Source organism: Oncorhynchus clarkii, chromosome 9 (genome assembly GCF_045791955.1).
Source record: "Oncorhynchus clarkii lewisi isolate Uvic-CL-2024 chromosome 9, UVic_Ocla_1.0, whole genome shotgun sequence".
Lineage (NCBI taxonomy): Eukaryota > Metazoa > Chordata > Actinopteri > Salmoniformes > Salmonidae > Oncorhynchus > Oncorhynchus clarkii.
The window spans coordinates 61,628,022-61,641,032 of NC_092155.1; the positions used below are offsets into that span (position 1 = coordinate 61,628,022).

Consider the following 13,011-nt stretch of genomic DNA (forward strand, 5'->3'; position numbering starts at 1 on the left):
GATGAGGAGGAGCGTAACTGGGGTTGTCACAGCGTGTTTCCGGTAAAACCAGGCCGAGAGAGACGACAATAATCTATGTAGCTAGCTAGCTACTGAAAATAAAGAACCGTATAGAAAGAGTTGTCGACTTTGTTCGACAACGTCTCAAATTTGCTAAACCTTTACAAATAGATATCGACTGGTCGTCGGGAAACGAGGCGGCTGTAGCACGGCAATGGAAGCTGAGTTTCGGGGAATCGATGAACCCGGGAGTTGGAACGCCATTTACCAGGTAATGTTAGGTTCGTCTTGGAAAATCAAGGTGGATTTGAAGTTGCGAGTTCTGTTTGAGTAGGCTAGATTTGAACATTGTGCCTACAACTACTTATTACACGTCTCGTGGTTATAAAGTATTATTTCTGATTTATTGGATACAAATTTTGATATAGCTAGCTAGGCTACCCTGTTCCGATTTTGTTGTAGTTAACGTACCAACTTCCACGGCGCTGTCGGATGTGTGAAGTCTTCTAGAAAACCTCACTGTTTCGAATGATACATTTGTAACATCGAGTAGGCTATAGCGACGGTTGTTACAATTGTAACGTTTACCTGCACGTGTTAGATGCATTGTAGCAGATTAGTGTTGTCACATTGACACTGTCATTGATAGCTAAATGCGGACAGATTCCACCCTACTTGTTCCATGCCACAATTCAGACCTAATCATGCATGTTACTAGAAAAATGGGCAAACCACAATTGCATTCACATTTTATTAACGATCTATTTAACACACACTATTAGACTACTCTGGATTACAGACAAGGCCTGAAGGTGGCTGTGACCAGGTGTGTCATATCTGCGTTTGAGGTGATGGTGGACAATTATTTAGTGTCAGCATAATTTGTCAAACTGCGGACAAATGTGGTTCAGGAAAATATCCTTGACTGCATATTTACTGTAGATATCCCAAGTATCCTGTTACTGTGTTGTAAAGAAAGACCCTCGTTTTAGGACATGGAAACAATGGATAAGCACAACATAAGTCTGCACCATAGTACATTCTCCTTAAGACTCTGTTAGGGTTGAAACTGGTTGTAATAGACTGAGCACCATTGGGAGAATACCAGTGAGCAAACAACCATAGGAACAACCATTTGCCTCCCAAAACAAATAAAACTCAAGTTAAGAAATGTAAGTAAATGTATTGTTTTGCTCACAGGAAATCCGTCAGCAATCAAGTGAGCTGCCCTGCAAACTTGCTAAATTACCTGAAAACAAAACTCGGAATCGCTACAGAGATGTCAGCCCATGTAAGTTTTGTGATTTTGATGCCATCTAGTTCAGGGATGGGCAACTTTGATGGGGTGAGGTCCACAAAAAGAGACAATTTAGCAATTTTACAGATTATTTCCTGCAATTCTATACATTTTGTCATAGGCTGGACAGAAATGCTTTCTGAAAGTATTGACACCCCTTTTTGGTTTACTACTTCAATTTTAAATTGATACAATTTTTATTGTCACTGGCCTACATACACAATACCCCATGTCAAAGTGGAATTATGTTCATAATGAAAAGCTGAAATGTCAACAAGTATTCATCCCTTTGTTATGGCAAGCCTAAATAAGTAGAGGAGTACAAATGTGCTTAATAAGTTGCATGGACTCACTCTGTGTGCAATATGTGTTTGACATGATTTTTGAATGACAACCTCATCTCTGTATCCCACACATAATTATCTGTAAGGTCCCTCAGTTGAGCAGTGAATTTCTAAAACCGATACAGCCACAAATTCCAGGGAGCTTTTCCAATGCCTCGCAAAAAAGGACGCCTTTTGGTAGATGGGTAAAAAGAAGAAATTGAATATCCATTTGAGCATGGTGAAGTTATAAATTGCACTTTGGATGATGTATCAATACACCCAGTCACTACAAAGATGGACGTCCTTCCTAACTCAGTTACCAGGCCAATGGTGATTTTTTTTTAAAAGTTTAGTTTATTGGCTGTCCTAGGATGGATTAATTGCTCCACAATACTAACCTCATTGACAGTGAAAAGGAAGATAAATACAAATATTCAAAATCATGCATCCTGTTTGCAATAAGGCACTAAAGTAATACTGCAAAAAAATTACTTTATCCTTAACACAAAACATTGATGGGGGCAAATCACATCACTGAGTACCTCTTCATATCTTCAAGAATGGGGGTGGCTGCATCAATTTGTGTATGCTTGTCTTCAGCAAGGACTGGGGAGGCAAAATCCTAGAGGAAAACCTGGTTTTCTGCTTTCTGACAGCCACTTAAAGACATTCACCTTTTTAGCAGGACAATAACCTAAAACAAGGCCAAATATAGTTTGAGTATACCAAACATTAGGAACACCTTCCTAATATTGAGTAGCACCCCCACTCCTCTGCCCTCAGAACAGCCTTAATTTGTCATGGCATGGACTCTACAAGGTGTCAAGCACAGGGATGTTGACTCCAATGCTTCCCACAATTGGCAAGTTGGCTGGATGTCCTGGTGGACCATTTTTGATACACACAGGAAATGGTTAGGCATTATACAAAACACAGAGGTGCAGTTCTTGACACACACTGGTATGCCTGGCACATACTATCATACCCCATTTGAAGGTACTTACATTTTTTTGTCTTGCTCATTCACCCTCTGAGACCCACAATCCATGTCTCAAGGCTTAAAAATCCTTTAACCTGTCTCCTCCCCATCATCCACACTGATTTGAAGTGGATTTAAAAATGACATCAATAAGGCTTTCACCTGATCTGTCTGTCATGGAAAGAGCAGGTGTTCTTAATGTATTGTATACTCGGTGTACACTATAGATGCTTACCAAGATGACGTTGAATGTGGCCTAGTTAGATTTTCAAGCCAATATAAGTCAAAACTATGACAGGACTTGAAAATGTCTGTCTAGCAATAATCAACAACCACCTTGACAGTCTGAATAATTTTAAAATAATTCATAAAGTATTGTACACTCCAGGTGTGCAAAGCTCTGACTTACCCAGAAAGACTCAGCTGTAATCGCTGCCAAAGGTGTGTTGACTCACAGGGTTGAAAACTTATGTAATCAAAATATATTAGTGTTTTATTTTAAACAAATGTTAGTATCTTTCTTCCACTTTGACAGAGTATTTTGTGTGGATCGATGACAAAAAAAATACATTTTAATCCCACTTTGTAACAACTAAATAAAGGTATGAATATGATGTCTGAGTGACAAATCTATAGGGACCCCACGGTTGGTAATTCGGCCATGATTACTACAAGTTAGCTGGCCGCTCGCTGAATTTACCAATATTTTTTTTTTTATATATATAAATAATGCTAGCTTCTGATGCACAACCAAATTTCAAAACATCCCTTAGTTTTTTCTACTATTCTAACTCACAACAATAAGTTGAGTTCCCCCAATTTTTGGGGGGAGGGAAATTAGTCCGTGGGCCTACAAAAGGGGCTCTAGTTAGACTGAGCTGCTGCAATTCCTCGGTCTAGGTATACAGAAGCATAAGATAAGATGACAAATTTACAATAACAAGCTCAAACATTGGCTATAGTTGAAGTACTATGCAGGATAGCCTTTCTTGTATTTGGGTGCTACATACTGTGACTGAACCCGTGTTAAGCTGTAGTCTAAAACATCTCATGTATGGCAACGGATGGATCTTTCAAGGTCCGATGCCTCACAAGTAGTTAAACAGTTCAAGCTTTTACAGTTGTCATGTCTTTTTTTAGTCTTCCGTCATGTTAACTAGACACAGCAAAGCTGTTGTGGTTTCCTCTTTACACAGAGATGCAAAAAGTTCACCTAACCCCTATGGGACAGATTGGTCACATGTCAACCAGTGTGTCAATATGTTTTTGTTTCCTGATTTGATGTGAAGTGAACATCAGACATTCAAAAAACTTGAAGTATTTACTCTAGTACCATTCCAGCTCTCTTGATTTAGATGAGGAGAAATGGCCTAGATAGTATTTCCTGTTTAGTTGAGTGGATTAGAATAGAAGAGAAGAAATAAACACTGCTGTGTTTGTCAGATTGACCCTGTTGGATGCACTGTACAGCTGCACCAAAGTTCTTGTGTTTAGAGATGAAATCCTAAGTCCCTTGGGATATTGCAAAGTTGAAAGTGTTTTCTTTTCATCAGCCTTCTTTCATTCTCTGCAGTTGATCACAGCAGAATCCGCCTGCAACTGGGTACGAACGACTACATTAACGCAAGCCTAATTTCTGTAGAAGAGGCACGGAGAAGCTACATTCTTACTCAGGTTTGTACTTTGGTTTTTGTACTCTGGCTAAGAAGGGAGTATTGGGAATAAGTTGTCTAGATGTCAAGTGATTACAGCAATTTTACTACATTCAGAATGTCAGTTGCACAAGGGCATCTCCGATATAAAAATGTTTTAAATCATCCTATCCTGGAAGAAATGTTTTATTACATTTATTATTATCACATTGATTATTTTAAAAACTTTTTAGGGATAGGGGACAGTATTTGGAAGTTTGGATGAATGAGGTGCCCAAAGTAAACTGCCTGTTACTCAGGCCCAGAAGCTAGGATATGCATATAATTGGTAGTATTGGATAGAAAACACTCTAAAGTTTCCAAAACGGTTAAAATAATGTCTGTGTATAACAGAACTGATGTAGCAGGCGAGAAACCGTCAAGGTTTTTTTTTTTGTGTGTGTGGAGGTGACACCATTTAAAATGCATGGTGTGCTTTCGCCATAAAGTTTTTTTTTAATCTGACGAAGTGGCTGGATTAACAAGAAGTTAAGCTTTTAAACGATCTAAGATACTTGTATTTTCATGAATGTTTAATATTACAAATGTTGTATTTTGAATTTCGCGCTCTGCAATTTCACCGGGTATTGGCCAGGTGGTACGCTAGCGTCCCACCTAGCCCAAAGCGGTTTAAAGATGCACACCCACTGAGGTTTCATTTAAGTTTTCAGAACCCTGACTATTTCCACAATTTGTTACAGCTCTATTCTAAAATGGATAAAATATTTTTTTATTTATCTATCTACACCCAATAATGACAAAGTGAAAACAGGTTTTTAGACATTTTTGCAAATGTATAAAACATAAACAGATGCCATATTTACATAAGTATTCAGACCCTTTGCTATGAGACTTGAAATTGAGCTCAGGGGCATCCGGTTTCCATTGATCATCCTTGAAATGTTTCTACAACTTGGAGTCCACCTGTGGTAAATTCAATTGATTGGATATGATTTGGAAAGACCCACACATCTGTCTATATAAGGTCCCACAGTTGACAGTGCATGTCAGAGCAAAAACCAAGCCATGAGGTCGAGGGGAATTGTCCGTAGAGCTCAGAGACAAGATTGTGTTGAGGCACAGATCTGGGGAAGGGTAGCAAAAAATGTCTGCAGCATTGATGGTCCCCAAGAAAACAGTGGCCTCCATCATTCTTAAATGGAAGAAGTTTGAAACCACCAAGACTTCCTAGAGCTGGCAGCCTGGCCAAATTGAGCAATTGGGGGAGAAGGGCCTTGGTCAGGGAGGTGACCGAGAACCCAATGTTCACTCTGAAGAGCTCCAGAGTTCCCAGCTGACCTGACAGAGCTTGAGTGGATCTGCAAGGAGGAATGGGAGAAACTCCCCAAATACAGGTGTGCCAAGCTTGTAGCGTCATACCCAAGAAGACTCGAGGCTGTAGTCACTGCCAACGGGGCTTCAACATAGTACTGAGTAAAGAGTCTGAATATTTGTGATATTTCAGGTGATGTTATTTATTTTTGTAAAAATGATTTTAATAAATTTGCAAACATTTTATAAAAAACTGTTTTTGCTTTGTCATTATGGGTTATTGTGTGTTGATTGAGGGGAATAAATAATATATACATTTTAGAATGAGGCTGTAACTCAACAAAATGTGGAACAAGTCAAGGAGTCTGAATACTTTCCGACTGCACTGTATATCAAAAGTTTCTAACACTTAATTTAATTTGAAACTGACATGTTCCTAGGACTAGTGTAGCCTGCCTGTCACATGCATTTACAGTGGGTGTGTTTTTAACTGCCTGATAGACGTAAAACAAAAAATTGATAAGATGCTTAACATTACCTCTTCCTCCAAAGGGGCCCCTTCCAAACACATGTGGTCACTTCTGGGAGATGGTGTGGGAGCAGAGGACCATGGGAGTGGTGATGTTGAACCGTGTCATAGAGAAAGGATCTGTGAGTATTACCATAATTAGTAGTATTAAAAAAAATATATATATATATAATTATACGAGCTCCCTTTAACCACTATGGACCTCCAGTTGCAGAGTACTGCTCTGTTTTCGGTATAACAGGGGCTTGTTCACCCAAAATATCAATATTGTACTTATTCAATGTAAACATCCCAGTAAAATGTATGCAGTTATGACATTTCTGACTATTTTTCAGGTGAAGTGTGCCCAGTACTGGCCGCCTAGAGAGGTGAGGGAGGCGGTTTTTGAAGACACAAATTTCAAGCTAACGCTTGTTTCAGAAGACATCAAATCCTACTACACTGTCCGTCAGCTGGAGCTAGAAAATCTGTCGGTAAGATTCCTCTTCCTTCGTTGTGTAATCTTCTGTTCTTCTCTTACCATCCTATTACAATCTTAAATTAGGTACTAAGGCATAAAATGTACACTTCCTGGTACAGTGCCCTATTTACTGATCTACACTATATACAGAAGTATGTGAACACACTATCAAATTAGTGGATTCAGCTATTTCATCCTCACCCGTTGCTGACAGGTGTATAAAATCTAGCACACAGCCATGCAATCTACATAGATAAACATTGGCAGTAGAATGGCTTTACTGAAGTGCTGTCTTTCAACATGGCACCGTCATAGTATGTCAGCTTTCCAAGTCAGTTTGTCAAATTCCTGCCCTGCTAGAGCTGCCCTGTCAACTGTAAGTGCTGTTATTTTCAGGTGTAAACGTTTAGGAGCAACAACTGCTCAGCCGCAAAGTGGTCGGACACAAGCTCACAGAATGGGACCGCCGAGTGCTGAAGCCCGTAAAATCGTCTGTCCTCAGTTAAAACGCTCACTACCAAGTTCCAAACTGCCTCTAGAAGCAACGTCAGCGCAATAACTGTTCGTCTGGAGCTTCATGAAATGGATTTCCATGGCCGAGCAGTCGCACACAAGCATAAGATAACCATGCGCAATGCCAAGCGTCAGCTGGAGTGGTGTAAATCTGGCTGCCATTGGACTCTGGAGAAGTGGAAACACGTTCTCTGTAGTGATGAATCACTCACCATCTGGCAGTCCGACGAACAAATCTGGGTTTGGCGGATGCCAGGAGAACGCTACCTGCCCAGTGCCAACTGAAGTTTGGTAGAGGAATAATGGTCTTGGGCTGTTTTACATGGTTTGGACTAGGCCCCTTAGTTCCAGTGAAGGGAAATCTTAAAGCTACAGCATACATTGACATTCTAGATGGTTCTGTGCTTCCAACTTTGTGGCAACAGTTTGGGGGAAGGCCCTTTCCTGTTTCAGCATGACCATGCACAAAGTGAGGTCCATACAGAAATGTTTTGTTGATCGGACCTCAACCCCCTCGAACACCTTTGGGATGAATTGGAATGCCAACTGTGAGCCAGGCCTAATCGCCCAACATCGGTGCCCGACCTCACTAATGCTCTTGTGGCTGAATGGAAGCAAGTCCCCGCAGCAATGTTCCAACATCTAGTGGAAAGCCTTCCCAGAAGTGGAGGCTGCTGTCGCCACAAACGGGGGACCAACTCTATATGACTGCCCATTATTTTGAAATGAGACGTTAGACGCACAGGTGTCCACATACTTTTGGTCATGTAGTTTATATTTAAGTGATAATTCCCGAGAAGCCGGTGTTTGGGGGATATATTGACATGGGTGTTTGTCTCGGGCCAGCAAACCATGCCAATATATCCTCCAAACACCAGCTACGGGTTACCACCATATTCACATAATTTGACATTGTCATTACATTTTATTTTGATGAATTTATTCATCCTATTTCATCCTTCCACAAGATATAGTCCTGAAACAAATCGTTTAGGTTGCCAGAGATGCGAAGCAGCCGTTTAATCTTTCGTTCGTTCTAAATGTTCCGCTGCCTTGCTGGCCGGCAGCGTTCTTATTCTTGGCCATGTTCTATTATAATCTCCACCCGGCACAGCCAGAAGAGGACTGGCCACCCCTCATAGCCTGGTTCCTCTCTAGGTTTCTTCCTAGGTTTTGGCCTTTCTAGGGTTTTTTTCCTAGCCACCGTGCTTCTATACCTGCATTGCTTGCTGTTTGGGGTTTTAGGCTGGGTTTCAAATCTTTGCATTTGGTTTTCAACAGCAAAGATTTCTACAAACCTGGCTGTCTCTTCAATGTTTCAAATGTCAATTTAATCTCCAGCTGTCCCTTAGCAATGAACGTGTCGGGAGTTGAGATGACAGACAGGCAGCTTTTCTCAGCCAGTCAAAATCATGAATCTGCAGTTTTATGGATATACAAAGAAATGTCAATAGAAAAAAACCAGTCAAACAAAACCAAATGCAGCTAGTTGGCAGTCTTTCCAGCTTCAGTTTGAGATTGCGTGAATCTGCATTTTTATGGATATACAAAGAAACGGGAGTTAATGTTTAGATGCTTTTTTACAGTAGATCGAGTTTATAAATTGCCTAAATTGCCTCAGGGTTGTTGAGACAGTGGATTGAACAGTGAATAGGCATTTCAATGTCATAAGCTTTGCCGGTGGTAACCAGTAAGCATCCAGGATTAGACCCACCTGTTGTATAAATACCCACATTCATTGTAAGAGGACTGTACTTGTTTATTATCATTACTATCAGCAGAGATCCAGGCTATTCCTAGAAATCCTCCACACTGCTTTGAAGCAGCTTCGGTGGGTGTTTGATATCCTTCTACAAGCAACTGAACTCAGGACTATCATGTTCCAAAGTAATTTATAACATGATTATTTGACTCTTGTCTGAGATTCCTATAAAGTTTTTCTTGACTTATGTTCATACTAGTGGTGGTGGCAATACAGTAATTGATATCTCTGCTCTATTTTATACTTAGTGGGTTAATTTGTCCCCCTTCTACAGACTCGGGAAACTAGAGAGATCCTACATTTTCACTACACCACCTGGCCTGACTTTGGTGTGCCCGAATCTCCAGCCTCCTTCCTTAACTTCCTGTTCAAGGTGCGGGAGTCTGGGTGCCTCAACTCTGACCAGGGGCCTGTGGTGGTGCACTGCAGCGCAGGCATCGGACGCTCGGGAACCTTCTGTCTTGTCGACACTTGCCTGTTACTGGTCAGTACTGCACTGGGAATCTCATTCAAAATGTAAAACTTTATTCCTCCCACAAGCCGAAATTATGCAAATGTGGTATTGAGTTGTGCAGACACTCATTTCCAATGGCTTTATGAAGAATCATGACTTCATGTCAAGTAATTGTCAGTTTACCCAATGAAACTTGCTGTGAAATATCTGTTTGCAGATGTCCATGCGCAAGGACCCGTCATCTGTGCACATTCGTGACGTACTGCTGGAGATGCGACGATATCGGATGGGCCTGATTCAAACACCTGACCAACTCAGATTTTCCTACCTCGCTGTTATTGAAGGTGCCAGGTGCATCATGGGAGATGCATCATTGCAGGTAAGTTGAATCCATCTTTTAGTTGCTGCCATGAACCAAAGTGCTATAGTAGGTCATGCACGCACATACAAATTGGGTCTCGGGTGTCTGTAAAATGTGTTTGCCTTTTTGTATATATGTTCAGGAACTAGTTAGCCACAATGTTCTTATACTTGTCCTCTAATGAATAATTTAAAGTAGGCCAATTGGGTGTTTTATTTGGGAAGCTCAAACTAGATACAGATGTCTCTCATGTATGGAGAAAGGTCATATCTTCTCTGTAAAGCCTATTAATGTTTAAATAATACCCACATCAATCCATAAATGTTTAAGGAGTCGTGGAAAGAGCTCTCCAACGAAGAGGACGTTCCTCCAGAGTTCACACCTCCCCTGCCCCACCCCCGTCCTCCAGGTCTATCTGTCAACGGCACGGTTGAACCCATCTCATTTTTTCCTGAGATTGTTGTTGCGCAGAACGATTCCCACACTCGCAGGTAAATAAGACCCGCTCAATTAGATTTTTAGCAGTCTAGACTTCATACACGCAATATTCAGTGTCACAGTTCATCCTTCTACCCCTGGAATATCTCTCCCATTGCAGTGCCCCACCAGAGACTGAACTGCGATGGAGGGGCAGTGGTGAAGGTGCTACCGCCCAGTCGCAGTCTTCCACTGTATCCAGTGATCAACCTGATGGCCAGGCGGGAAGCAAAGAACCAGCTCCCAAAGCTCCTACGAAACCCCACCGGCTGCATGAGCCAGAAAAACAGCAGGGGCTGAACCAGGACCAGGCAGCTGAGCAGGCAGCAGGAGATGATAGCCCTGAGGCTCTAGGGGCCTGGAACCCCCTGCTGGCCAATGTTTGCCTCTGCACTGCCCTGGCCCTGGGTGCTTATGTCTGTTACCGGGCCTGTTTCCACTGATCTCCTCTACCCTCCTCCCTCTCTTGCTCCTCCCTTTCTCTTGTCTGTTTTTTTTGCAGGGTGAATTAGGCTGGCCAGCCGGCCCTCTCTGCCTATGGTTTTACTCTGCTGGCTGGGCAAGTGGATTGTTTGGACTTCAGAGAATCGATTGATTCAGACTCACTCGTTTTCTTTACAAATGCGGAGCAGGGGTGTGGGGGGGAAGGGACTGCGTCTTTTTCCTCGTCACCCACCGTAGCTCTCATATGAACTGTCAGTTTGGACGCTCAGGGTCTCAATTTTCAGGTATCACATCCCAAATACACGTGTTGATTTTCAAAACAAATGAGTAAACAAATGTTTCTTTCTAACCGTCAGTAAATTAAGGTGTTTGTTCCTGTGTTCTGTGAGCTGAATGGTCTACTAGTAGTCTACCCTACCGGGACACACGCACCTTCTATTCAGTTACCAAATAACACGCAAATGTGTTATTCTGTTTCAGCCTTTGCAAAAAAATGTCCGTTGGCTATTCACCTTTCTCTCCCAAATAGTCCTTTCCTTTGCAGTTCTTTACAATTGTTCTGGAGGAGTTACAGTGCTTGGTTTGTGGCAACCCTGCAGTGCCAATGTAATGAATTGCTGCAGAGATGTTAGTGAAAAGAAAAGACAATCTTGAGATGATGGGGCAGTAATATACCCAGGAGTAAGCTGAGGCTAAGTGGTGGCCACCATCCGAGGGAGACACTGCACTCCTTCTACTGGATGAGGGGTGCATTCAGTGGGTTATTTACAGGCCATAGGAGAGCTCCCTACCACTTCCCTGTTTAGGGTCTTTTGGCTAAAGCTACAGGAGGCACACTGTATGTGTGTGTGCGCAAGTGTTAAGTGTTATCTGGGCTTTCTACTGATGCATGATTTCTATCTGCTGTCTTAGTGGGAAACATCACAAGCTAATAATAAGTTATATTTTAAATATATTCTAGATTGTTTCCTGGTTCTTGACCCTGACCCCCACCACGTATTCATTTCAAACTTTACATTTAAACAGGAGTGTCTAGTTGATGATGTGCTTTGAATGGAAGTGCTGCACGCATGTATTGAGCTGTTCTTTTTTTGCATAGTTTGAGGTGTTGCGTTCACATTTTAGCCCGTTTTCAAAAAATTTACAAATGTCATATTTTTATGTATTTTGGCTGAAGTCTGCTATAAAAGAGTCTCCAATGATTTCGCAACATTTGTTTAACCCATTAGATATACAGTTTTATTCAGGGATGGTGACTTCTAGCAGTCCCCACTTTGGATGAACAATGCAGAGGCTTTTTCATACTAAAGAAACAAACTGGGTGAAATGCATCAGGTGAGCATTGCATCTGAACACAGGAGGTTGCATTAAAATGCCAGCTCAGCATACTGTATGGAGATACAGGCAGCAGCTAACCCTCCTCTCCCTTAGCTAGCAATACAAATACCATCAGCCTTTATTTTCCCAGCCTCTGAAACATAAAACCCATTCTGCCTGTCTGGACAGGGAGCCTGCGATCTCAAACCAACTTACAAACACCAGCACAGGGATTAAAACACTGTAATGATGATCAGTTATGGCCTGGGCCGTCAGTTTTAGTTAACTTTTTTCCACAAAGATGTCCTGCACTTGTGAATTAACACGTTTTTCATGAGATTAGTTCAGCTACTAGCATTGTTTACCTTTGACTCAAAAAGAACTACGTATATCCTGAGTCCAATGGCTGTACCTTTTCTCTGGAATGTATGATGTCCTACCCATGGACATGCCCTCTTGATACTTTAAAAAAGTTATTTGGATCAGATTTTAGTCTGCTGACTTTTAAAAAAAAATGCATTTACAAGTAATTATGAACTCACAGTACCTACCTGGGCAGCTTTGTGTTTGCCCAGATGTTCCTGTTTTTCTGTACTTATGCTCACCAACTTTTTTTGTTTTTTATTATTTACATCCATTGTATTCCTTTTTTTAAATAAAAAAATCTACTGCTGATTTTTGTTCTGCTTTTTGGATCTGAGTCATGTTTTAAGATTTTATTTTCATACAGAATTATAAACAAAGCCTGTGGTAATAGTCATGTCAGATTTTGTTTTTCACCTGAAGATCCATGACGTCATGATTTGACCTCATATTTTTCCGAGTTCCCAGTTTTCTTGAACGCACCATCAATCTTTTGTATGAGACTGAATGATCATATTTGTCACTAAGGAAAAGAGCATTACAATAGTTGGTTTCAAGACAACTGAACTCGGATAAATAAAAGGTCAAATTATGACGTCAGTGATCTTCAGGTCGCTAAATCTTAGCTGAAATTCAGGTTTGGATGACCGTTACAAATTATTTTCCCCATTCAGAGCTGTTTTTTTCCGCGTTCCCAGTTGTTTTGAACGTGGCAAATGTCCCACCTCAAAATGGTAATTGAAGCTAGGCTCAGCCATGCCAGTCA

General features: G+C 41.3%; 1 protein-coding gene across 1 annotated transcript; it reads left to right on the forward strand.

Moving 5' to 3' along the window:
• On the forward strand, positions 1-12,557 carry LOC139416696 (tyrosine-protein phosphatase non-receptor type 1-like). Its single transcript, XM_071165675.1, has 9 exons — positions 1-271; positions 1,201-1,291; positions 4,176-4,276; positions 6,118-6,216; positions 6,430-6,567; positions 9,104-9,313; positions 9,501-9,662; positions 9,975-10,135; positions 10,243-12,557. Exons 1-9 carry the CDS (start codon positions 215-217, stop codon positions 10,562-10,564), a joined length of 1,341 nt encoding a protein of 446 aa, XP_071021776.1. The 5' UTR covers positions 1-214; the 3' UTR covers positions 10,565-12,557.
• Positions 12,558-13,011: the final 454 nt, after the last annotated feature.